The sequence below is a fragment of the Pseudophryne corroboree genome, chromosome 11, assembly GCF_028390025.1.
Source record: "Pseudophryne corroboree isolate aPseCor3 chromosome 11, aPseCor3.hap2, whole genome shotgun sequence".
NCBI classification, from domain to species: domain Eukaryota; kingdom Metazoa; phylum Chordata; class Amphibia; order Anura; family Myobatrachidae; genus Pseudophryne; species Pseudophryne corroboree.
Window position 1 is genome coordinate 350,682,469 of NC_086454.1, and position 27,193 is coordinate 350,709,661.

General features: G+C 45.3%; 1 protein-coding gene across 1 annotated transcript in view; it reads right to left on the reverse strand.

The window, feature by feature from the left end:
* Positions 1-2,381: 2,381 nt before the first annotated feature.
* CHST8 (carbohydrate sulfotransferase 8) overlaps positions 2,382-27,193 on the reverse strand; it is a 475,169-nt gene continuing 450,357 nt past the window's right edge. Inside the window, exons 3-4 of the mRNA XM_063945979.1 lie at positions 20,540-20,577; positions 2,382-11,731 (exon numbers count right to left, since the gene is read on the reverse strand). Of these exons, the coding sequence (XP_063802049.1) occupies positions 10,598-11,731; positions 20,540-20,577 (1,172 nt within the window). The 3' untranslated portion in view covers positions 2,382-10,597. The remainder of the gene's footprint in view (positions 11,732-20,539; positions 20,578-27,193) is intronic.

A 27,193-nucleotide genomic window follows, 5' to 3' on the forward strand; every position in this document is an offset into this window, starting at 1 on the left:
GGCACAAAGTCATACCTCACAGCAATACACATACGATAGTTAGGTCAAATTAGGTCATTCCCAATTACTGTGATGCAGGACCCTTTTTCCAGGAGGCCCAGTAAGGACTGCCCCTGGGCAATCGGTGTTGTTGGGAGCTGAGGGAAAGGGAGCATTGGAATTCTACTAGACTCTAGGACCATCCTCCATTATCTTATATATTATACGGGATACGCGTTATTTGTCGGCTGTCTGGATCCCGATGGTCAGGATACCCACGCCGGAATCCCAACAGTCGACAATGTTGCCGGCCGGAATCCCGTCGCAACAGAGCTGTTCCTACTCGTGGTTGTCCATGACATGCATAGAGACCCTGAACCTATTAGTGATAGATTTTGGCACAGTCCAAAACGGTATATACTGTACCGTTTCTTCCAGACACTCCTGTCTCTTTGTATAATGTGGTAAAAGCTGGCTGTGGGTTACCAAAACAATACAAAGTCACTTTTATAGAATACACATGGTGTAGTTAATTTAGAAAAAATATTTACGACCCAATCCTCCTTAGGGGATATTCAATTAAGGTAAACTGCGGCTAATTTCCACGCTGGAGCAATTCAATTAGAGTGGATTACCCCACATGTGAATGCCCGATGGTGGACTGAACCTTGCAGCTTTATGAGCAAAAAAACAGCGAAATCAGGGGGTTCGTGTGCGGGGAAAACCCATTGATTCTCCAGTTTACGTTGAATCAGTGGGTTTCTGAGCCTGAAACCCCGAGTTTAGGTGCGGGAAAAAGGCTATTTAATTGAAAAGCCTTTCCCCACGCCGCAGGGATTGTAGCTGGATATTAGCTGTGGGGTAAACCCTGCAGTTAATTGAATTTCCACCTTACTATTGTATTAAGCTTTGTCTTGTGTGTTTTGTTTGGGGACTGCAGTTATTCTGCCTCACAGGTCGAAACAAAGGGTGGTGGTGGGGTATCTGGTCTCTAGGTCGACCACACTGCATTAGGTCGACACGGTTTCTATGTCGACATATTCTAGGTCGATATTACAAAAGGTCGACATGAGTTTTTCACAATTTTTTTCATCTTTTGAACTTTTTCATACTTTACTGGGGAAGTGATAAATGGGAGATATGTTTGTCCCAGGATTCTTGCTTATGTATTTAACACACCCAGAAAATGTCTGTTTTGCTAAACAAACTTGATGAGAGTTTGGGCTTTTAGTAACAGCTGAATATGGGTTCTGGGGATCTGGATGTGAGAAGGAAGGGAGGGCCCCCATCCAGAAGGCCAATTTTGTGTCTTTAGGCCTTCAGCCTGAGAGCTGGCTAATTAGGGACTGCACCTGTAGGAGGCTGATATAAGTTCTGACAGGACTTGGTTTAGGTTCTCACTACCTGGGGAAACAGCCAAGCAAGCTTGTTGTGAGACACTGTGATTTACTGACTTTAAGTACTGTGCATATGTCTGTGTTTGTGGTAGGGGCATTATGTCCTACCACGCTGAGAGAGGTAGTCTATTCTGTTCAATTAGTGCCCAGACAGGCAAGGATTTATTTATGTTTTGTTTTATACTGCACAATAAAACTAGCCACGGCTAGATTGCACAAAAACCCTGGACTGGTGTGCTGTTTTCCTGGCTGCTGTGTGTTTAGAGGTGCCCATCTACCCCAGGAGCGGGCACCCCCTACCCTGATCTCCTTACAATATATCCATGGAAAAAAAAACACTTTTCTTGATGAATATAAAACTGGCCAGGTGTGTAAGGGGACTGATTGAAAAGAAGGGAAGCACGGGGCTACTTTTTAATTTCTGGTTCTTGCTGTAAATATTTAATAGAAAGTTGCATTTAACACCAACTCAGTATTATTGATAGAAATATAAACTTACTGTAATAAAGACACCCAGTGCTCTGTTCCGATTGGTTTCTGTGATGCTCTCCTTTTACACTAAGCTTCAGGAATTCCAAGATGGCCGCCACCGACTCCAAACACCAACCAAAAACATACTTTGTCTTTTTCTTTTTCCAAGTTATTATTTATTTTCTACAGCTCAGTAGCATTTGTACACACTGTAACATTGGGGAATAAGCCGGTTTCAACAAACAGATCACGTATGTCATAGAACAACAGAATTAATTACCCCTGTCAGCAACTATAAATTACAATATAGCTCACAAGGTCCAGAGTATAAATAATTAAAAAAGAATAAAATAAAACGTTTCTGTTCACCAGTGTGTACAGGAAAATGCATGGTACCTAGAAAATGTAAAAATATTCTTTTTTTTTTCTAATTTTGTCTGTGCAATATTCAATATATACATATATATATATATATATATATATATATATATATATATATTTATTTTTACAATTAACTTATTTTACAGATGGATGTGGTTTATTTTTAGAATTTTTTTTTTCTCCTGATAAAACTCAGTGCAGATAAATGGAAAGATGATGGGGGAGAGAGATAAAATAACATCTAATCAGCTCCCAATTGTCAGTTTTCAAATGCAGCCTGTAACATGGCAGTTAGGAGATGATTGGTTGGTACTTTCTCTCTTTCCAAGCTTTGATACATATCCCCCCGATGAATGGAACTTTCTCTTTGGTATATACAGTTTATCTGAGTGCATTTGGCTTGACATGACCTGGTCATATATAAATGATGCCTTTAAATGTAGTGTTTTCCTTTTACTGTAGCAGATTCGTTTTCCGAGACAATATGAGAAACACGGAAGATGTGCAGAATATAATCTAATTCACCAAGTGTGTGAAATCCCCTAAATGAGTAACAAAAGGTGACAGCTCTGTGGGATTCCCTGTATAAACCATAGGGGAGGCTAACGGAACACTCTTGCTTTACATGAAAATTATTACAGTTGTTGCTCACTACACACTGCCACACACTGCCACGAATCCGATTTCTTATCCTATTATTAATATTTAGTCTGGAGAAGATATTTGACTGTTGGGGTATAGCAAAGCAATTCAATAATTGACTATTGGCTGGTTTTATTTGCTTACTCATGTTTAGGAATGTTGTAAATTGTCTCTTATCTCATGTTACTGGTATATGTATTTTTATTTTGTTTTTAATATTGCTGCTAATAATAAAAGGATTACGGTCAGTTTTAGGAAACAAGTTATGGACTTAGCTATAACATTCATTGGTGCATGCTCTTTTAGAGTATTACTGCACCTTATCAGGTAAAAGCAGTGAGTGTGAGTGTTAAATATTTTTGTCGTTTTCCTCCACCTCTTGCTTTAATACAGTACCTCAACTTGAATCTACACTGCGGCTATTTTGGGCTTGTGTGATGTCACTAGTTTCTCACCTCGGTCTACATTGCAGCCATTTAGGGCGTGCGTAATGTCACTAGTTCCTCCCTACGATATACATTGCAGCTACAGTATTTTATGCTTGCATGATATCACTACTTTCTCTCCATGATCTACATTGCAGCTATTTTGGGATTGTGTGACGTCACTAGTTTCTCCCCACGAGCTACATTGCAGCTATTTTGGGCTTGTTTAATGTCACTAGTTCCTCCCCGCAATCTACACTGCAGCTTTTTTGGGCTTGTGCGATGTCACTACTGCCTCCCCTTGATCTACATTGCAGCTATTTTGGGCTTGTGTGGTCACTAGCTCCTCCCCTCGAACTACATTGCAGCTATTTTGGGCTTGCGCAATGTCACTAGTTCCTCCCCACGATCTACATTGCAGCTATTTTGGGTTTGCGTGATGTCCCTAGTTTCTCCCCACAATCTGCATTGCAACTATTTTTGGTTTGTGTGATGTCACTAGGTCCTCTCCTCAATTTACATTGCAGCTATTTTGGGCTTGTGTGATGTCACTAGTTCCTCCCCTCTGTCTACATTGAAGCTATTTTGGGCTTGCATGATGTCACTAGTTCCTCCCCATGATCTACATTGCAACTATTTTATGCTTATGTGATGTCACTAGTTCCTCCCCTTGGTCTACATTGCAGCTATTTTGGACTTGTGGGATGTCACTAGTTTCTCCCCCAATCTACATTGCAACTATTTTGGGTTTGTGTGATGTCACTAGTTCCTCCCCTCAAGATACATTTCAGCTATTTTGGGCTTGTGTGACGTCACTAGTTCCTCCCCAAGATCTACATTGCAGCTATTTTGGGCTTGCGTGATGTCACTAGTTTCTCCCCCACAATCTACATTGCAACTATTTTGGGCTTGCATGATGTCACTAGTTCCTCCCCTCAAGATACATTGCAGCTATTTTGGGCTTGTGTGATGTCACTAGTTCCTCCCCAAGATCTACATTGCAGCTATTTTGGGCTTCCGTGATGTCACTAGTTTCTCCCTACAATCTACATTGCAGCTATTTTGGGCTTGCGTGATGTCACTAGTTTCTCCCCCACAATCTACATTGCAACTATTTTGGGCTTGCATGATGTCACTAGTTCCTCCCCTCAAGATACATTGCAGCTATTTTGGGCTTGTGTGATGTCACTAGTTCCTCCCCAAGATCTACATTGCAGCTATTTTGGGCTTGCGTGATGTCACTAGTTTCTCCCCACAATCTACATTGCAACTATTTTGGGCTTGTGTGATGTCACTAGTTCCTCCCCACGATCTATATTGCAGCTATTTTGGACTTGCATGATGTCACTAGTTTCTCCCCACAATCTACATTGCAACTATTTTGGGCTTGTGTGATGTCACTAGTTTTTCCCCACGATCTACATTGCAGCTATTTTAGGCTTTTGTGATGTAACTAGTTCCTCCTCTTGGTCTACATTGCAGTTATTTTGGGCTTGTGTGGTGTCACTAGTTCCTTCCCACGATCTACATTGCAGCTATTTTGGTCTTACGTGATGTCACTAGTTCCTCCCCTCTGTCTACATTGCAGCTATTTTGGGCTTGTGTGATGTCACTAGTTCCTCCCCTCTGTCTACATTGCAGCTATTTTGGGCTTGCATGATGTCACTAGTTCCTCCCCATGATCTACAGTGCAACTGTTTTGGGCTTATGTGATGTCACTAATTCCTCCCCTTGGTCTACATTGCCGCTATTTTGAGCTTTTGTGTGATGTCACTAGTTTCTCCCCACAATCTACATTGCAACTATTTTGGGCTTGCGTGATGTCACTAGTTCCTCCCCTCAAAATACATTTCAGCTATTTTGGGCTTGTGTGATGTCACTAGTTCCTCCCCAAGAACTACATTGCATCTCTTTTGGGCTTGCGTGAAGTTACTAGTTTCTCCCCATAATCTACATTGCAACTATTTTGGGCTTGCGTGATGTCACTAGTTCCTCCCCTCAAGATACATTTCAGCTATTTTGGGCTTGTGTGATGTGACTAGTTCCTCTCCAAGATCTATATTGCAACTATTTTGGGCTTGCATGATGTCACTAGTTTCTCTCCACAATCTACATCGCAACTATTTTGGGCTTGTGTGATGTCACTAGTTTCTCCCCACGATCTACCTTGCAGCTATTTTAGGCTTTTGTGATGTCACTGGTTCCTCCTCTTGGTCTACATTTAAGTTATTTTGGGCTTGTGTGGTGTCACTAGTTCCTTCCCACGATCTACATTGCAGCTATTTTGGTCTTGCGTGATGTCACTAGTTCCTCCCCTCGATCTACACTGCAGCTATTTTGGGCTTGCATGATGTCACTAGTTCCTCCCCATGATCTACATTGCAACTATTTTGGGCTTGCATGATGTCAGTAGTTTCTCTACACAATCTACATAGCAACTATTTTGGGCTTGCGTGATGTCACTAGTTCCTCCCCACGATTTACACTGCAGCTATTTCAGGCTTTCGTGATGTCATTTGTTCCTCCTCTTGGTCTACATTGCAGTTATTTTGGGCTTGTGTGGTGTCAATAATTCCTCCCCTCGGACTACATTGCAGCTACTTAGGGCTTGTGTGATGTCACTAGTTCCTTTCCATGATCTACATTGCAGCTATTTTGGTCTTGCGTGATGTCACTAGTTCCTCCCCTCGATCTACACTGCAGCTATTTTGGGCTTGCATGATGTCACAAGTTCCTTTCCTCTCCTCGATCTACATTGCAGCTATTTTGGGCTTGCGTGATGACACTAGTTCCTCCTGTTGATCTACAATGCAGATATTTTGGGCTTGCGTGATGTCACTAGTTTCTCCACGCAATCTACATTGCAACTATTTTGGGCTTGTGTGATGTCACTAGTTCCTCCACCCGCGCTACATTGCAGCAACTGTATTTGGGCTTGCGTGATGTCACTAGTTCCTCCCCCGCGCTACATTGCATCTATTTTGGGCTTGTGTGATGTAACTAGTTCCTCCCCATGATCTACACTGCAGCAATTCTGGGCTTACGTGATGTCACTAGTTCCTCCCCATGATCTGCATTGCAGCTGTTTTGGGCTTGCGTGATGTCACTAGTTCCTCGTGCAAATAGCTCCATGTGTAAGGTGCCTCACTGCAATGTGTGAGGTTAAGGGTTTAATTACCAGGGATAACATTACTAGTTCCTCATGCACTAATAGGCTACATTCTCATTAATAATAATTGTACACTAAGGGACAGATTTACTAACCAGACTGTTTCAAAAGCCGCTGATTATCCTAGGCATGCCTGAGGTAGCATTTATGTCTATTTCTGTATTAAATCCATCAGTCAGAACTGCTGATAATCAGGGTCTTTGAAAACTCTCTGCTTAGTAAATGTAACCTACTGTAAGTTATGGGCTCTATAAGACAGAGGTAGTAAACTATAATGAGATGAAGAAAGAATACAGAGATATACTATATAACAAGTTTATAAAATGACGCCACTGAATAAACAGTAGCTGCAGTTCTCGCTCACACGATTTGATCTCACCCAGGAAAGCCGTATCCCGCCTGACCTCCAGCAACAAAACCTGTTCATTAAGAGTGACACAATTTCCGCTGCTCGCTGAGGTGTGGAACAGAAATCAGAGATTACTGATTGATATCGGACAAGTGCTGAGTGAATGAGGGACACCTCTCACACAGGGCGGGAAATCAATAGAATGCGGCACATTCCGCCCCAAAGCCTCCCCCGTCAGCCGACCGCTCGGCGAGAAGGGCAGTGGACTCTTAGTGGTGATTAATATAATTATAACAAATCCATGAATCATTTCCAGTATCTGAGCGTCAGAAACAGCAGCAGAGCCCGCAATGTATTGCTCACATGTAATATGCAGCACAGGTTACACACGTGTGGAGTGCCACATACTGTATGTGCTCACATTTGCTGCATGGATTTTGTTTGCACATCTATTCTATGCACTAAACTTGCGTGCAAAACACTTCTTAAATGTACACCCTTAGCGCCCGTGGTGGTCATTCCGAGTTGATCGCTAGCTGCATTCATTCGCTGTGCAGCGATGAGGCAAAAAAAGGCACTTCTGTGCATGCGTATGCGGCGCAATGCGCACGCACCACGTACTATTACAACGAATGATGTAGTTTCACACGGGGTCTAGCGAAGCTTTTCAGTCGCACTGCTGGCCGCAGAGTGATTGACATGAAGTGGGCGATTCTGGGTGTGTACTGTCCGTTTTCAGGGAGTGTTCAGAAAAACGCAGGCGTGGCTGGGCGAACGCAGGGCGTGTTTGTGACATCAAAACAGGAACTGAATAGTCTGAAGTGATCGCAAGTGCTGAGTAGGTCTGGAGCTACTCTAAAACTGCACAAAAAAACTTTGTAGCCGCTCTGCGATACAAGCGATTGCACTTCTGCTAAGCTAAAATACACTCCCAGTGGGAGGCGGCATAGCGTTTGCACGACTGCTAAAAACTGCTAGCGAGCGATCAACTCGGAATGACCACCCGTGTGCGCGTAGCCGGGGCGACCCATGTTTCCCAAACCATTTCTTTTGTGTTCATTATAGTACATGGCTTTTTACTCAGCCAGATAGAACCCCCTGTCGCCTCGCAGTTTTGCTGCCCCATAAAACCTCCTGGCTCGGTTTTGCCTCATTATTGAGTGGATCACTGGTAGCTCTGAATGTCTGCAGGGAACGGCTGCGCTTGCTGAGACCCCTCTTCCCCAGAAGCCCCTGCCGCCGTCTGCTGCCGCTGTCCCCAGTATTCCCCCGGTGATGAGACTGGAGAATGGAACATAATGATGAGGAATCTGAATAGCTGGATGAAATGACAGCTGGTGCTGCTGGCATCTAATTAACGGGGGATTGTCAGCGTCCTCTTCCTCAGGTCCCCAGCGTGAGGCGAGCGCTGCCGCAGAGCTACAAGTGTCTGTGAGGACAAGAAGAGAAGCTCCACTGAGTGCTGACGGTCAGATGTTGCAACATTGGAACCTACCATGTAAAACGCGTCGCTACCGACTGTCCCGCTTAGGGGAGATTTATCAAACCCTCTGCAGAGTACAGGTGGGGAAGCTGCCCATAGATTGTCCCTATGATTTTATAGTGTTCTAGATGTATTATTATAATGTTTTATTTAGAGGGTGCCACAAAATGGGATCCGGTCTTTAGGTCGACGGTAAGTAGGTCGACCACTATTGGTCGACAGGGTTTCTAGGTCGACAGGGTCTTTAGGTCTACATGTTCTAGGTTGACAGGTCAAAAGGTCGACATGAGTTTTTCGAACTTTTTCATACTTTACGATCCACGTGGACTACAATTGGGAATGGTAACATGTGCCGAGCGCAGCGGCAGTGGAGCGAGGCGCCTTGCCCGAAGCATGGCGAGCAAAGCGAGACATGCGAGGGGACACGGTGCACTAATTGGGGTTCCCAGTCACTGTACGGAGAAAACAGCACCAACCCCCCCATCAAAAACTCATGTTGACCTGTCCACCTAGACTACGTCGACCTAAAGACCCCGTCGACCTAGAATACCTGTCAACCTACTAACTGTCGATCAATAGTGGTCGACCCAAACATTGTCGACCAACTTACTGTCGACCATACATACCACACCCCACAAAATGTACACAGGTATACATACAAATGAACAATGTCTTATATCTTAAATACAATACACAAAGATATGACCCAGCACAAATGTCACACATCCTATACCCAATGGGCGGGCTCGGTATTTTATCCCGGTCATCGGGATGCCGGTGGTCACATGATCAACACCGGCAACCTGACATTGAAGATGTCGGAGGGGGTATTTTTACGCCATCACTCCCCTACCCGAACACTACAGGGGTGGCGGCTAGCGCTAACCCTAAAGGACTGGCAGCTAGGACTCACCTCCACTTATTGCCTAACGCTAACCCCCTCAGTGCCTAAGCCTGACCCCCCGGGCCCTAACCCTAACAGTGTCCCTGACACTTACCTGTCGTCTAACCTTGCCAGTCTCCCGAGTGGTTCCGGGACTCCGGTGTTGGTCACATGACTGCCGGCATCCCGTCCACTGAGTCCGCATAGGGAAGAAGATGACAAGTGGGCAAAGGAATGATGACCAGGGCTGTGCTAGGGAAGAACATAAGAGAGGAGGGCCCTGCCCGTAAGAGCTTACAGACTGTAATCTGGTTACACACCTCAGTGATCCAGCAACACGCCGATGCAATTTATCGATAGATCGCATGAACACGCTACGCGATCCGCTGCACAATGACACAATATATCATTACATGCGTAATCTAGCGACACAGTGTCATACTTCGCATCGTCCCATCTGATGTGTAGCACATCCGATGAGACGAAGCAACCACACAATGCACCAAACGATGAACTGTGTGTACACACTACACAACGGCCGTGTCGAGCGGTCGCAGGTACCATGATTGCATGTGTAGTATCTACCCAGCCTGAGGGCAAGGGATGAACAGAAGGAGGGTGAACTGGGACAATTCTGGAGAGTTGGGGGAACTATGGATACTGATAACAGAAGATTTGATCAAGCTCACAGACACAATATCCTGCCTTCTGGATAGGACAACGATGAGGTGTTCGGAGCCTAGCCCCCATGGGTCATATCATTATGGCACAGACGCGGCAGGTTGCGGCCATGCTCTGTGTCCTGATTGGAGAAGCTCAGCGTGGGAATGCATTGACAGTAATGTAAGAAGCTGTGTGTTTTGTTATGTATTTTCATTGTCCATGAATTCCGTCTTTGTCTGGTACCACATCATTTATTTATATTGTAAAGATAGATTACAAAAAGGTAAAAAGCAAAGTAAGATATCCGAATAAAAAGAGAAATTCTTTTGCCCCATAGAAAAATCTAGCCCTTTTTATTGTACTTTTTCTTTTTAAAAAAACAATTTTATTTATTTATTGTACCCAACAAAAATAAGTTCTATACAATAGAGAATCTTCAGTTAAATATTTTTTTTTTTTCAATCTCAGAATAGATGGAATTTTTTTTTGAAGGATTTATCAAACCTGAATTTATTTTTTAAATTATATTTAAAAAAAGGTATTGTTCCCTCGTTACTCATTTAACTGAAGCGTCAGTGCATCTAGTTGGACCAATATAGTAAAATACTCTTTCATGTGACACGTTTAAAGTTCTGAAGTAAAAAAAAAAAAAAAAAACTAGACACTTTAAATCCAAATAGTTCACTTTCATGAGCTGAAACTGCAACGTAACGCAGCGGACGTTTTCTAGAAAACACATTTCCCCTTCTGTATAATCAGTACAAGTCTTCAAAAGGCTTTGTGTAATTGAACATTTGATAGTCCATGTAATAGAAGTCGTAGGAACGCTGCCTTTCCAATGGGGACAACTGTGCAAAATATTGCTGTGTAATTTTATTGGTGGTCCTTTCTTCATTGGAATGTCTGTCCTTAAATCGCGGGAATGTCAAGTTTTGGGGAGCCCCTATGAGGTGCAGGAGGAAATTGGCATCTTCTTCCATGCTCTCGAATTTCCCGATAAAGTCATAATCGATCATGCAAGGGCTACAAAGCCTACTGACATGGTCCCAGTGGATGTCCATACCTACCGGCCTGTGAACGTCGAGCAAGTACTGAATGAACTCTTTAAACTGTACCCCAGAGCCCGTCCTCAGCGCTTCTCGCGTAGCGTTCTGCCGGTATTTAGTTATGATGGCTTTGCCAAACACCGGGTGGTAATAGTTGTTTGCATGCTCGAACTTGTCTCGGAAAGCCGAGACTAGCCTCTCGAAGGGTTCCCGCACGAAGATCATTTTCTTGTAGGTGTTGAGGCGGTTGGAGATTCCTTTCCGGTCGAAACTGTCCAGCCTCTTCAAGTAGTTGCCGTAGTGGACGGTGTTATGCTGGATGTCCTTGGTGGAAGAGGCCAATCCGTTAAGGACCATGAGTACCCGTTTCCAGTTGGAGCAGCCCGCTTTGGGGACCTCACAGTAGAGTAACTTGTGCTTGTCCTCCACGAAGATCCGCGAGACGTGGTACGGCGTGATGATCCGCCGGCTGCTGCTTTTGTACTTCAGGCAGATGTCCTGCATGAGTTTCTTGCGCTGCCTTTGGACCTCGTACAGCTTTTTCCAGTTACCGTTTCGGTCGTCGTAGTTTGTGGGCATGAGTTCCACCGCCGAACTGTTCATGGGCATCAGAATCGGAGTCTCTTTCAGTAGGAAGTGCTTCCGTCTTTTCAAAGGTTTCCTCTCCGAGTATATCTTGTTGTCTCGCCTTAGAAACATCGCCTTTCTCTGCCTCTGATTTGTGCTGTGTAAACTAACTTGGTACTGATAAGGGGGATACGAGGACATATCTTGGTGCACGTTCAAGAGCTGTTTGGCAGCCGCTTCTATTGAAATCCCATATTGATTGTTGGATGTACAGTCCTGTGAAAAGAATAGAGAATTATTCAAGGTTTGGAACAGAAAGCTTGCAAGGCACATTGCTCCTCTTGTCTGACAAATCTGAGCAGCAAACGATGTGTCAGAGCGTAGAAGGCTGGTATTTATGCATTCATGATATGGTGGTGGTGGATGCAGGGGGGGGCGAGGGGGACGGTTTTCCGAGCACTTGGCGGCTGCTGCTGATAAAGAAATCTATAGACTTCTCTGTCCATAAATATAACACAATAGTAAGCTGAAATACTTTCACAGAATGTTATTTTCTTCTCCGCCCATTGGATATAATATGTACATGTATAATAGTTGTCAGAAACAAGATTTTGCAGACGAAACAGCTTTGTGACCCTCGGTACACTGGGTATCTGGTTGATAGATCTACAGTAAAAAGATGGGCGGTTAATAGGTCGACCTCAAATGGTCGACATGCAAGAGGTAGACAGGTAAAAAGTAGACAATGGTTAAGGTTGACGTGACAACGGTCAAGTTTTTTTTCTCCATCTTTTAACATCCATGTGGACTATGATTGGGAATAGTGGCCCTCATTCCGAGTTGTTCGCTCGGTATTTTTCATCGCATCGCAGTGAAAATCCGCTTAGTACGCATGCGCAATGTTCGCACTGCGACTGCGCCAAGTAACTTTACTATGAAGAAAGTAATTTTACTCACGGCTTTTTCTTCGCTCCGGCGATCGTAATGTGATTGACAGGAAATGGGTGTTACTGGGCGGAAACACGGCGTTTCAGGGGCGTGTGGCTGAAAACGCTACCGTTTCCGGAAAAAACGCAGGAGTGGCCGGGGAAACGGTGGGAGTGCCTGGGCGAACGCTGGGTGTGTTTGTGACGTCAACCAGGAACGACAAGCACTGAAATGATCGCACAGGCAGAGTAAGTCTGGAGCTACTCAGAAACTGCTAAGTAGTTAGTAATCGCAATATTGCGAATACATCGGTCGCAATTTTAAGAAGCTAAGATTCACTCCCAGTAGGCGGCGGCTTAGCGTGTGTAACTCTGCTAAATTCGCAATGCGACCGATCAACTCGGAATGAGGGCCAGTAACCAGCGTTAGCGGACCATGTCAACCTTTTGCACCTGTCAATCTTTTATACTGTCTACCCATTCCATGTTGACCTTTAGACCCCATCGGCCATTTGGGGTCAACATATTGATTGTCTAACTTTTTACTGTACTGTAGATCTATTGACCCAACCCCGGTACAGTGTCTAAATAAGTTAATGTTAATGATTATGACAAATACAGTGAATTATTTGGTCAGTATACCACAGGTTGGTAAAATGCGTAACTGACCCAGTCATAATATGGTGGTGTGGGGTCTGGCGGGTGCATAACAGAAATATATTATATTGTCAATGAAGGACGTCCATAAGATGCCAAGGTAAAATAAACTGCAGTACCACGCTACGATAAGGCAGGATCCTGTATACTGTACCTCGTATATATTATAAGTACGCTAAGAATATATCAAATATGGGGCCTAATTCAGACCTGGTCGCTCCACTGCGAATTTGCAGAGATTTGTGATTGTATAGTCGCCGCCCAGACAGAGTGAAAAACCGCCTCATGCAAGTCTGCGCACGCCGTGCCAAATGTTTTGCAAACACCAGTCAGCTGCAAATCCGTTCGCAACTCACTCACCATCAAATGATTTTTCCCGTATGTGCGCAGCCCATGACTTACTCCTACGGTGCGATACAAACAGGCTGATCGGGGTCGGAGCTGAAAACACTTGGGAACGCCTGCGTTTTTCCTGACACTGCTAGAAAACGTACAGTTACCACCCCCAAACGTCCACTTCCTGTCAATCAACCGTCGTACGCCCAGCGCAGTTTTGCCTCGTGCCTGCGCATTACGATCCGTACACATGTGAAGTCGATCGATAATCGGCTGCCTTGCAAATTTGCACAACAGAGATTAGGTCTGAATTAGGGCCAGAGTCATTTGCAAAAAGTGAGGTAATTAAGGTGCCTGAGAAAATTCTGTAATTGCCCTGTGACGTTTTCTATTCCATTATACAGTATATTTTGAATTTGTAATGCCTGCCTTCCTGTGACCCGGATTATGGGGGTCATTCCGAGTTGTTCGCTCGCTAGCTGTTTTTAGCAGCCATACAAACGCTATGCCGCCTCCCACTGGGAGTGTATTTTAGCTTAGCAGAAGTGCGAACGAAAGGATCGCAGAGCGGCTACAAAGATTTTTGGCCAGTTTTAGAGTAGCTCAAATCCTACTCAGCGCATGCAATCACTTCAGACTGTTCAGTTCCTGTTTTGACGTCACAAACACGTCCTGCGTTCGCCCAGCCACGCCTGCGTTTTTCCTGGCACGCCTGCGTTTTTCCGTACACTCCCTGAAAACGGTCAGTTGACACCCAGAAACACCCACTTCCTGTCAATCACTCTGCCGCCAGCAGTGCGACTGAAATGCTTCGCTAGACCCTGTGTGAAACTACATTGGCCGTTGTAATAGTACGTCACGCATGCGCATTGCGCCGCATACGCATGCGCAGAAGTGCCGCTTTTTTTCATCATCGCTGCGCAGCGAACATTTTCAGCTAGCGATCAACTCGGAATGACCCCCTGTGACCTACAGTATGCTTTGGGCTACATCCCTATATCTCAGAAAATGTAACCACCCCCAGCAACAAAAACAATATAAAATCCAGCATTCTATATTATCTCCCATTTCTCAGCTACTTTGCAGCACTTTGTAGCACTAGATATACACTAATATTTGTTATATTGTTTCATGGCTTTCAGAGGCCCAGACCAGCGGCACACAGCTGTGAATTACAAACGCGTGGGTCACTTAAATGCTGTTCTCCTGTAGCCATAAAAAATAAATCTGAAGTGGAGGAAAGAGAGGAATAAAAGTGCCCGGAAATATTTCCCCCACTAGGTTTGTAAAATGAAGACTGATTTTCTGTCTGTGACCCCCCATTGTCACCCTAACAAGAGCGGCTTTTAACTTTCTTCCAACCACTTAGTCCAGCGCTATAGCTGACAAGGCATGGAGGATTAACCCTTTCCTTGTACGTTCAAGAAAACTATGTATTGTTCTTCTTATTGTCCTGCAATGTCTTCTGACATGTCCTTGGCACCAATCCCTAAACCTGGGAGTCCCTGGAGCCATTTTGTGGAATGGGCAGAAATTATTATTAGGGACCAAAGTCCATTCATCCAGTATTTTGGGGCGATCATTGGTTGTCAAGTAGGAGTTCTGGAACGTAGACCAATATATAGAATGCCTCGGGCGGAACAGCAAGTTCAAAAAGTACTAAATTGTATTGGCCTTATATTGCTGTTTGTGTGGACTCCAAACTAGAGCAATGTCCCAAATCGTGCAATTAAAACTTATTCAATCATGAACAAGGATGTTGCAAAACGCGTTGGGGTTAGCCAGATCTCATCTTATTTATTTCACCCATGATTACTGGAAAGCGATTATGTTGCGCAGTCAGCCATTTAACTATAAGAAGGATAATTCAATACCAGGTGATGATGGCAAAGTGGCGTCAAATTGCCGGCACCTTGCCGCCGCCAATCTTGCCAATGTCCATTCACATCCCAAAGGTATGTGTATAAAACTGAGTGATCTGGGCCATCATATCTCTCGTGGATAATTTTGTAATTAGTTTATAACGGTTCTCTCTCCACCTGGTGGAAACCACGGTACTCCTCTGTCTTGTAAGTCAGTGTCGCCTGTTTGAGTTGCAGGTGGAAGATGCTACCCCTCTGGGACATCTACCACAATGGCAGAATGTCCGTCGGCAGCAGGAGGGAGGACGAGCCTATGACACCCAGCAGCAGAGGGTTAATGTGGACAAGTGCGCGGTAATTGCTGCGCTGGACGTATTTGTCCACATTCGGAGCATCTGGTGTACAGTTCAGCACCGAGGAAAGACTAGGAAGAGACATTTGTTGTGATAAAAGATGGCTGAGTTCCAGCTGGGCAGGGACCGAGCTGATGTCTAGAAAATCTGTTATCATGCAAAATAAGCTGTTGTGCTGGAATCTGCGCTCGTACAGCCAGGAAAACCAGCGCGGACAATCCTCACGCTGACTCTTAAAGAACAATAAGACAGAATAATCACAGCCAGACAGGGCTTGCAACACGCACAACAGACAAGATTCCTTGTTAGAGGAGTTGATGGGCGTAATGTACAGAGGTTCTCTGAGGGGTCGGCCACATGAGGGCATCAGACGGCAGAGTGAATGGACAACGGTCCCTGCACCGGTGTTGTATCCTGTCCTCTGTGTCTTATACAAAGCTTTAGGAACTGAGTGTAATACTCGTATACAGCGGTCACTAGACACTAGAGTATTAGGGAATAATGACTGTTACGGATATTACAAGTGACTTTGGGTTTCTTGGCTCAAACTCCCTTGGTGACTTCTAATATCAATATAATTCACAGCAGGGAGTGCATCGTCCAATATATAACACACAAGTAGCCATTATAATGCGATAACTGGTGAATCACCTGAGTATATGAACAGTGGTATTACTCAAGCATTGTCATCCGAGATTTTAATAGGGTGGCAAAGAAAAATCAGTGATGGTGGTCGCGAGAAGCTGGAGAAAAAGACGGAACCCCATCACCACGAATTGTCCCCAAACAGTGCCTTGTATGATGTCACTCGACCAGAAGTGTAAACTATGGGCCAGATCCCAACTGGGGCTTCCAGAATCTGTTTATGGGGAGCTGACTGCCAGGTCTCCAAAACATTCCTTTGTGAGTTGCCTGGTCACGGGCCCAGTATAACCGCACACTGACACAGGGGGTCTCTGCTGAGTTGTGCGCCACTCATTCATACAAAGAAGAAATCTTCGAAGGGCTTCAAATATCACAATAATTGTAAGCAGAGGATAATGTGTTGCTTTTTCGTCCTGGTATCTGTTTCTCATTACAGTGCCTTGTTATGGCTAGTCTTACCAATCCTTTCCATGCGAGGGATGGCTATGTGTGCGTCACCTGCACCAAGCCGCCTTTGAAGCCACTGTAGATATCATTGGTCAGTAGCACTGACAGGAAAATGGACTGAATGAGCAAAAATGGTTGTTATTGGAACCCTAATACCCTATGACTGCTGCAAAAGCCCAGGATGGGTGTCTGGGTGGCCAATACTCACATGTCAATGGTCAGTATATCCTTATGTCATTACCTCCGTGGGGAGGATGATACTTGGCAGTCAGTCTGGATGAGCCTAGATTATGGCCAAGGTGCGTTGGTTTGCACAACAAAATGGCGGCATTCCCCGCAGAGTACGGTGTATGTGGCTGCATCAGCTTGTCACATTTATGGGAGCAGTGCAGAATATTCATATTGGGAATCTTGGTGACCGGAATAAGGAGATGGGGAGGGCACATTTTAGGGGTGCTGCTTTCTGTGCAGACGAGCTCATGGCCTCTTACACTATGCAGAAGGAATTTTGCACCACATTAGGCGTGGCGTTCAGGCCTTGTCCTATACATTTAACGGAACCAGTTTCTGCTTCCAGATTGCAGTTTGATGGAGAAGCACACTCCTAGGTGTGCAACAATCTACAATCTACTAAAAAGCGTCACACAACATAAACAGAGAGGCACAACAGAATAATGCAAACTGTTTACGGGCGTTACTAATGGGGTAGGAGGTTGCAAATGCCCAGTGTCCCTAACGGCACACCAAGGAGCACTGCTAGCTTGTGGTGGCAACATGTGAGAGCGGAGAGTAAGCATGGCCCTCTGGTGCACTGGGAGTACAATCCAGACCATCTCCTAATTTTTGGGAAGTTCTCACAAGAGTAGACTGCCCCCAAGTGCAGTGTCACAAATTAGGTCAATGAGGGGGCGTGGCTTCAGCTGCTTGGATGTCACGGGCGGAGGAACGGAACGTAGACACTTGTGTGGATATGTTTGCATGGATCAGGGTAAGGGCTAATTCCTTATCATTGTGAATAGGGAATGTCTGGTTTATAGTACACACAACTGCTATTGCAGACGGCATCTCACGGTCATGTAGTGAAAACAATTCCCAAAGTCCAGGTACTATGATTTTTCCATTAAAAAGCAAGTTAAGTACTTTTTAAGCACGTATGGCATAGTCATTTTTCTGTTCAGTCCGAAATATGAATCACTCTCATTTTCAAAACCTCTCTTTAGAGAAGATGCGTATGGCTGCCAGCCATACGTAAGGAGGGGAAGATTACACAGAGCTGACAGAGCTCAGAGTGTCGTGTGAAAGCCTCTCTGCTCGCTACATCATGTGCCATGCGACTGTGGTTGTCATGGTAGTCACACGACAATGTGCGGAACTATACATTATTAATATCAGCCAGAAGACACAAGCCTGGGAAAAATTACTATTTCAAGCAATGCCGTAGAAAGTTTGTTAAAAAAAAAAAACCCCAAACAAAAAAAAAAAAAAAACAGGATTTTTTCAGTAAAGGAGGCGGCTTCTCTAAAACCGCAGCTTTGTGTTTTGGTGCATATTGGTGAAGACACCACAAGCTCACGTGCTACTAACTTGTATGTGGCGCACATTGATGATCTTTCAAAGGGGTATGGGTCATTGGGTAGACACAACTTAGGTCGACAGTCATTAGGTCGACGGGGACATGGTCATTAGGTCGACAGGTCAAAAGGTTTTTGACTTTTTTTGGCGTAGTTTTCTTCGTAAAGTGACGGGGAACCCAAATTAGTGCACCGTGTCCCCTCGCTTCGCTCGCCATGCTTCGGGCAAGGTTACCGTCCCAATCGTAGTCCACGTGGATCGTTAAGTATGAAAAAAAAATATCAATTTTTTTAAAAAAATGTGAAAACTCATGTCGACCTTTTGACCCGTCGACCTAGTGACCATGGCTGTGTCAACCTAACGACCGTATCCCCTTTCAAAGCTGCAGACATAGGGGGTCATTCCGAGTTGTTCGCTAGCTGTTTTTGTTCGCAGCGCAGCGATTAGGTAAAAAAGCGGCACTTCTGCGCATGCGGCGCAATGCGCATGCGCAACGTACTTTCACAACAGCCGATGCAGTTTCACGCAAAATCTAGCGACGCTTTTCAATCGCACTGCTGGCCGCAGAGTGATTTACAGGAAGTGGGTGTTTCTGGGAGGTAACTGACCGTTTTCGGGGAGTGTGTGTAAAAACGTAGGAGTGTCAGATACAAACGCAGGCGTGCCTGGGGAAATGCAGGTGTGGCTGGCCGAACGCAGGGCGTGTTCGTGACGTCAAAACAGGAACTAAACAGTCTGAAGTGATCGCAAGGTAGGAGTAGGTCTGGAGCTGCTCAGAAACTGCACAATCTTTTTTTGCCGCTGCTCTGCGATCCTTTCGTTCGCACTTCTGCTAAGCTAAGATACACTCCCAGAGGGCGGCGGCCTAGCGTTTGCACGGTGCTAAAAGCAGCTAGCGAGCGAACAACTCGGAATGAGGGCCAGAGTAAATAAATGTTTGCCCTCTTACTTCTGAGCAGGGCAGTAGTCAGGCTTTCACTAGATCCTTTCTACAGGATAGCTCTGCACCTTCTAGGTGTGATTAATAAGCACACACGCATTATACAGCTCTGGTGTCACCTTATTCCAAGGACTTAAGCCACAAAGAGTTGCATCCCTGCCAACGGTGTCTACAAACTGTTGGGCAAAGCATCTGTGTGGACAAATATTTTATAAAAAGCAAAAGAAATTAATTTATGCGTTTACGTGTAGTGGGGTAAATGTGTGTATTTCCACATAGAATAAGCTGCTGCCTCTCCACATTTTTCTCCAGTGAATAGAAAACTGGATGTTAAAAAGAAAAAATGCGGAATGATTTGTTGGTAAAAGCACAACACAAAAGCACCATACAGAGCTTGTAGTTATAGAAACCTCATTGTCTCCTAGATGTGAGACAATCAGAGGAATATATAGCAATGCTGCGATGAGCTCTTATTGAGTTGTATGTGCTGAAAACATTCTTTCTGATGTGGAAAATCCTGCAATCCTGCGATAGTATAACATTCTGTCCTAGCCTTTTGTATCATATGTGCGTAGGCTGGCAGACCGAGACTGGAGGAGGCTCAGGACAAAAGATTAATACTGAACCATGTACAGACCAGTCCCCATCAAGGCCACACTCGGAGGAGTGAGGGCAGTGCTAACAATGGGGGTAATTCCGAGTTGATCGCAGCAGGACATTTTTTAGCTGTTGGGCAAAACCATGTGCACTGCAGGTGGGGCAGATGTAACATGTGCAGAGAGAGTTAGATTGGGTGGGTTATATTGTTTCTGTGCAGGGTAAATACTGGCTGCTTTATTTTTACACTGCAATTTAGATTTCAGATTGAACACACCCCACCCAAATCTAACTCTCTCTGCACATGTTATATCTGTCCCCCCTGCAGTGCACATGATTTTGCCCAACTGCTAACAAAAATCCTGCTGCGATCAACTTGGAATTACCCCCAATATAAATGTATATTTTCTGCATTGTTCAGATGCCTGCAGTGAGCTCTATCACCACTAGATGGCGCAGTTTTCCTTCTGCAAACTCTCTACAGGCTTCTAACAAGTTCCACATAATGAATTTGCAAATTAAAGAGGTTAGTCATTCTTTCAGGAATGTAAAATGCCTATTTTTAAGATTGAAAACAACAGTTTATGTACCCAGGAAAAGCAGCAATACAAATTAGTGGCACAACGACTGACAAATCCATTCTTTAGGCTCAAATTAATTACAATGGATATTGGATGTTTTTGGAACATGAGCCTATTATTAAACAGAACACTTGTAGCTGGAGTGCATGGATTGGATACCAGACATACCTTTTTGGGTTGTGGTAATGCAAATTCAAATTTCACCCCTGTAAAGAAAAGAAAGAAATAGTTATTTATGTGTTCCGTAAAAATCAAATAAAAATCAAATATACAATTCAGTAATCAATCTACCCAGCAGCAGACACCAATATCTATTAACAGTAAGACATCAATGTGCAATAAAATAATAATACATGTATTTATCGCTCTCTCCCAACGTGTGGGTGGGGGCCTTCTGTGTTCCGACTGCATATTGGCGCCTAACGAGGAAATAATTACTGTATGGTGTCCACTAATTAAAACCAGTGCACGTATTGGAGATTTGGATTCTCAGTCTCAGTTAATGGAACAAACCAATGACTATTAGTTAGCTCATTCAACCTCTGGAACACGGCTTCTCCAATGTGATCATCAAGTACCACTAACAAGCCATGTTTTCAGGATCTCTTTAATCATGCAGAGGTGAATTTATGTATTTTGCTGGGCTAGTAACTTTCCCGCCTGTTTCCTCAGGCAGAAATCCTGAAATCATGACCTGTTGGTGGAACTTGAGGACTAGAGTTGAATTCCTCTTGGTTTAGAACTTTTAGGTTTATAAAGTGAACTGTACAAACGTGTCCTAATACATTGTGCCTTCAGTCGCGCCAAACGGTCCCTTGTGGCGTGCTCAAAATGTGTGTCTTATTTATATAAATAAAACGGGTTCGGGACGACTGACCGGCGGACGGGATGTTGGTGGCGGACGGGATGTTCTGCTTGGTTAGCAGAAGTGCAGAAATCGATATTCAGTGATTTTAGCACTTCTGCACATACGCAAGGAATTAGATTGCGTTTACACGTGTGATCGCAATCTAAGTCCTGGTGGGGGGGTCATCGCGATGTTGTGGCATTGGGGGGGTGCAGTCCTGACAACAGAGGCGTGTCCGTACCGTTTGTGGGGCGGGCTGCCGGTGGCTGTGTGACGTCACACGCAGCCGCTGCGACCCAAAATATGGCAGCCCGGCCATTGTCTTCGCAGCTAGGCTGCAGAGGGCTACTCGTAAGATACAAGCGCATCGCTGTTTAGTAATGCGCTTCCATTTCAGCCCGTGGGGAGGGTGTTTGGACCTGGCATACCCTGTGGTGGGCGGCCCGCCACATGCTAGAGAAATGAGTCGTTGTTTTCCAATTTGCTGAATTAGGCCCTAAGGGGGGCATTCTGATCCGTTCGCTCGCTGCGTTTTTACGCAGCAGAGCGAATGGATTCCTGCTGCGCATATGCTGGCACATGCCAGACGGCCAAAGGACGTAAGCAGGGATGCGATCGCCTCTGCCTGATTGACAGGCAGTGGCGATAGCTAGGTGGGAGGGGGCGGAATGGCGGCATTTGTCCGCCGTTTCGTGGGCTTGGTCTGGCCAACGCAGGCATGGCCGGACCAAACGGGGGGTGGGCCGTAGCGGCTACGTGACGTCACATGCAGCCGCTGCGGTCCAGGGAGTGATGAGTAGCTCCCGGCCAGCACGCTAAAGCTGCGCTGGTCAGGAGCTACTCGTAAAGTGCAAAGGCATCGCCGCTGTGTGATGCCTTTGCACTTCTGCGGGGGGGGGGGGGAGCCGGACTGACATGCTGGGCGTCCCCCCACATGTCTGGGAAGATCGTAGCTGTGCTAAATTTAGCACAGCTACGATCAACTCGGAATGACCCCCTAAAGCTGTTGTTTGATTCTCCATTAATTGTGACTAATGATGACGTCGCACATCCATCACCCTGATAAGTCGTGATCATCTCCGATCCCCGGTATCTGCGCTAACTTTAATTAGGGTGTCCATTATATGTGCCACACTGCTGTAGACGTTACCCACGGGCACAGCTACTGCCCATGTGTGTTAGGTAAGTCTGCGGGGTACACACAGCACAATCGCACAATCGCTGTGTATCTCTAGCTTACCTCTAAAAATAAAGTAAAAAACAGATTTTACATAACAGCAAGACGCAGAACCGCCGACTCTACCCAGGGAGAAATAGGAGCAATGACTGCAGACAGTGCGCAGCTGTATTTGGTGCACATAAATAGAGGCTCTGAGGATGGGGGTCCCTCTCAAGCATTGCCCTGTGTTCTCTGCGGTACACATTGGGGCGCATTCAGAGATGGACACAGGTGGCTGACTCCCGATGCGTCCGCAATTCGATTGCAGTCTTGTTCCCTGGCAGCACAGCCGACTTTTTTTTTCCCAGAGCGGCTGCGTGTGATGTCACGCAGCCGCCCTGAAAACGGTCCCTGTTTTCCTGCTGCCACCCTCGCAACGCTGTATACCCCCCCTCCAATGCCTGCGATTGTCAATCATTTCGGTGATGATGCGGCCGCAATGTGTAAGGTTGAGCACAGCGGCGCGTCCAGGTCTGAATTGGGCACATTGTCAGTGGTAATTCCCTGCTGGCTGGTAAGGGAACTATATATGCTTATTATATATAGACTGCATATGAAGGGGCTGTTGCAGAGTGAGTTGCACCGCAGTCTGCGTAGCGTATATAGGCCCTCATTCCAAGTTGATCGCACGTAGTAACTTTTTGCTGCTCGTGCGTTCAACTAGACGCCGCCTATGGGGGAGTGTATTTTAGCATAGCAGGGGTGCGATCGCTTGTGCAGCCCTGCTAGGCTAAAAAAGTTTCCTGCAAAACAAGACCAGGGTCAGACTTACTTACCCTGTGCGACGGATCCAGCGACGAAGGTCCCAGAATTGACGTCAGACATCCACCATCCTCCAAACGCCTGGACACGCCTGCGTTCGCCTCACCACTCCCCGAAAACGGTCAGTTGACGCCCCGGAACGCCTCCCGCCTGTCAGTCTTCTTGCAATCGCCGCTGCTGCGATCACTTTTTCCACTGGCGGAGGTGCTGCCCCGTGACAGCTGTTGCCGGGCAACAACGCACTTACGCAATGCGTCCGCCGTGCATGCGCAGTCCCGACCCGTTTGCACCTCTGCGACAAACTGCAGTGTACGAACGGGTTGGAATGACCCCCATAGTGTGTATTTGCACCAGAAGCAGAGACTCACATAGGCGAAGGTCAGTAAGTGCACGGTATCGCAATTGTGGCCCATGCACACCAGCAAGTGAGCGCAGAAACACAGCAATGGCAGGGGAATACCGCTCGCTCCTGCTTCAGGGCAGGTACAGTACACAACGATAGACTTGGGAACCCCCATATACACTGAGTTTGATTGAAGCAGTGTTACTAGCCCCCACCATGTTTGCAGAGTCTTCCCTGCCCCAGTGATCATGTGACACAGTCTCAGTCACATGACATGATAGGCATACGTACCATTGTTTCATCTTTTGATTGTTAACGAGGGAGAAGCAGTTTACCATTCACAGCCAAGTTCCTCGTCACATTAAAGGTTGCCAGAATGATACGACAATGCACTTAGTGGGAGTTATGGATGATGATCACATATAAGCCAATTGAAGAAAAGCGTCTCAATGTAGAAAACCAATTTGCCGTGTAGGAGCTCATTAGCTTGTATTCTCCTAGGTAACAGGATTACATTCATTGTCAAGTTCGGCACTGCTTGCTATGTATTCAAAAGTTACACAATACCTCTATATATTGGGTACACTTATTTTGGATTAATGTGGCTCTTTTATGACCTATCTACTTGTGAGTAGAGATGCTCATATAATAAAAATTATTGGAAATTCAATCACGTTTGACTATTTGATGGATTCAAACTTGTTCCTGACCTTATCATGATTTTGGGACCAGCTGGATTTGGATTTGAGGTTCATAGAATGACTCGGATATTAGAGGTCTCAGGTCACACAGAGCTGTTCAGAGAAAGTGCAAAATGCGGCCTCTTCAAGCCCAAATGTTTCAGACTCCGCAATTTAAAATTCTCGTGGAAAATGGTTACAATTAGTACGCAACGTAACCACTGAAGGTCGAACCTGTTCTCCTGCTAGAATTTAGCTTCCAAGCTGCAGTCTATGTGATGTTTGAGAATTGATCACAAATATTAGAGAATCCCTTTGAGTTTGGAGACAGAGGTCTGGGCTAGGGATGGCCCTTGGTAACCCTCAATGTTCACAATTCAATGCATGCCCATGCCCAATGACTTGTGATGCCCATTCCGCCGGGAAGGAGTGTCCGGAGCTAAGCCAGAGCAGCAGTGCCAACTAACCAGCGGTGGTTATACCATTGGGATGGTTCCACGCTTTCACATGCCATGAGGGCACAGTCAATGCCTCTAATGGACGACTGTCTTGCAATGGCTGTCCCTAGTCTGGGCTCTCCCCCCAGCCTCCCCTCCTCCTGATAATTATAATAGAACTTGGTAGGGGGCCATAGTTACTGTTTGCTTGTTACTTTTAGTGGGTACACACTTGAACGATATATCGGGCGTACACACCCAATGTATGTGACCGACATCATACACAGGCTGTGTATACGGCCACCATCCCAAAGCCGGCCACAGGAACTGACAACAATGACATCACACCTGGGCAGGCCACCTAGATGTAATGTCTCATCTAGACTTCTCTGCTGCACCTAGGTGCACCAAGGTTTATTAGCATAAGACTTTCATCTATTGTTCTCCTCTGCAATACAATACAGAGAGAACAATACAGCAGGGGATTAAGGGGGTCATTCCGAGTTGATCGCTCGCTAACAACTTTTTGCAGCTCTGCGATGAGATCAAAACTCGGCAAAACTGCGCATGCGTATGCAACGTAATGCGCAGGCGCGTCGTATGGGTACAAAGAGGATCGGTGCTGGGCGATGGATTTAACGAAGAATCCATTCGCACAGCCGATCGCAAGGTGATTGACAGAAAGAGGGCGTTTGTGGGTGTCAAGTGACCGTTTTCTGGGAGTGTTTGCAAAAACGCAGGCGTGTCCAAGCGTTTGCTGGGCGGGTGTCTGACGTCAATTCCGGGACCAAAAAGACTGAAGGGATCGCAGCGGATGAGTAAGTCCAGAGCTACTCAGAAACTGCAAAAACTTTTTTGTGCCGTCGGCTGCACAAGCGTTCGCACGCTTGCAAAGCGAAAATACACTCCCCAGGGGGCGACTAACTGATCGCAGCGCTGCAAAAAGTTGCTAGCGAGCGATCAACTCGGAATGACCCCCATAGTCCGACTGTCCTACCTCACTTAGTCCTATTAAAGGTATAGATGAGAAGGGCTCCAACTGTACCAAATCGGCCGCTCTGTCGGTGGTTCTGTCGGCATAGTGTGTACCCAGCCTTTGTTGCGGCAAAGAAGCCGCATTTTAAAGTCATTTTCTACTGTGAGCCAGTAAAAAAAAAAAAATATATTAAGTCATTTTATCATCAAAAGGCAAAATAATGACACGGTTTAAATCAAATTGTGGAATAAAATTGTAATTAAGTAAAAACTATTTACATTAAATAAAAATTGATCAATTGATCTTTGCGGCTCTAATTAGGATTTAAGCATTCAGCATGCCCTGCAAATGAGGCAGAATTCTTATAAATATCAACAGACATAAGCAAAGTCACCTGGGACCTATTGAGAATCTGTAATTTTTGTCATTACCAGACTCAGCTGCAGAGTACATTTACATTCACTGTCAGGAATACCAACATGTGCAAGATGGAAATTTACATATGTAAATATGTATTAGCCATTTGGTGAAAATGGATTAAAGGGAACAGAATAACTATTTTCTGGGAAACACACACACATCCAATTAACCAGGATTTATATCCCGTCTCCCAAGCGCTCATCTGGAAAAGTTATTATGTGGGGGGTGGGGAGAGTCACCGATATATACAGAGTTATAGAATACTAGATATTTTCCCCGGCGCTGCCTGTCCTTTCTCTCTATCCTACTGTTTCTCTTCACCCCCTCCCCTCTTTTTTTCTTCTTCCCCTCTTTCTCCCCCTTTTACACCATGGGGGGCAATTCAATTGTTTTCCTGGCAGCTGTTACTATTGGGCGCTCGAGCAATTCAATTGTTGCTTCGTTCTGGAGGGAATGCAGCTGGTGTGCACACTTCTGCTTGGCGAGCAGAAACGTGTGAACCCTCATTGGTTTGGGCGCCGTAACCAGGACTTACGCGGCTAAACCTTGTGCTTTTGGGTGTGACAAGTGCAATAATTAAAGGGTGCCCCCCAAAAAAATTTAATTGCTCCGCAGGCCCAAAACAACTGAATTCCCCTTCTTTTTTTTTTTTTTTAGCAACGCTTGATTATATTATATAGATTTCCCTTAACATTACCTTTTTTCTTTTGATCTTTACTATAGTACTCTGTATTTGGGATGTCCTCATCTTTTCTCCTCTTCTGTGTGCGGCTTGTGCGTCCCTCTACGTCTTTTTCCTTTTTCCTATACCGCTACTCATTGTTGGCTGTGGATAATGTTGTGGTGTTGTTATTAGGAGTGTCTGTGTTTGCATCATGATGTGGTATGTGATGAGGAGGTATGGGAATAACAGGAGTGTCTGGAGACTGTACGTGTGCTATATTGGGATGCTCTTGAAGTGACATTACCTGCGCAGTGGGTGACATCATTTTCATCAGCTCTACATAGCTATATAATATAATAGTTTCAGAAGGTCTGTCCCAGCTCCTCAATGCTGGTGCAACGGAAGTCCGGGAAAGCATCCCAACGACTCCCACTGCGAGGGCAAAGGAACAGACTATGGATGGAGAGAAGGACC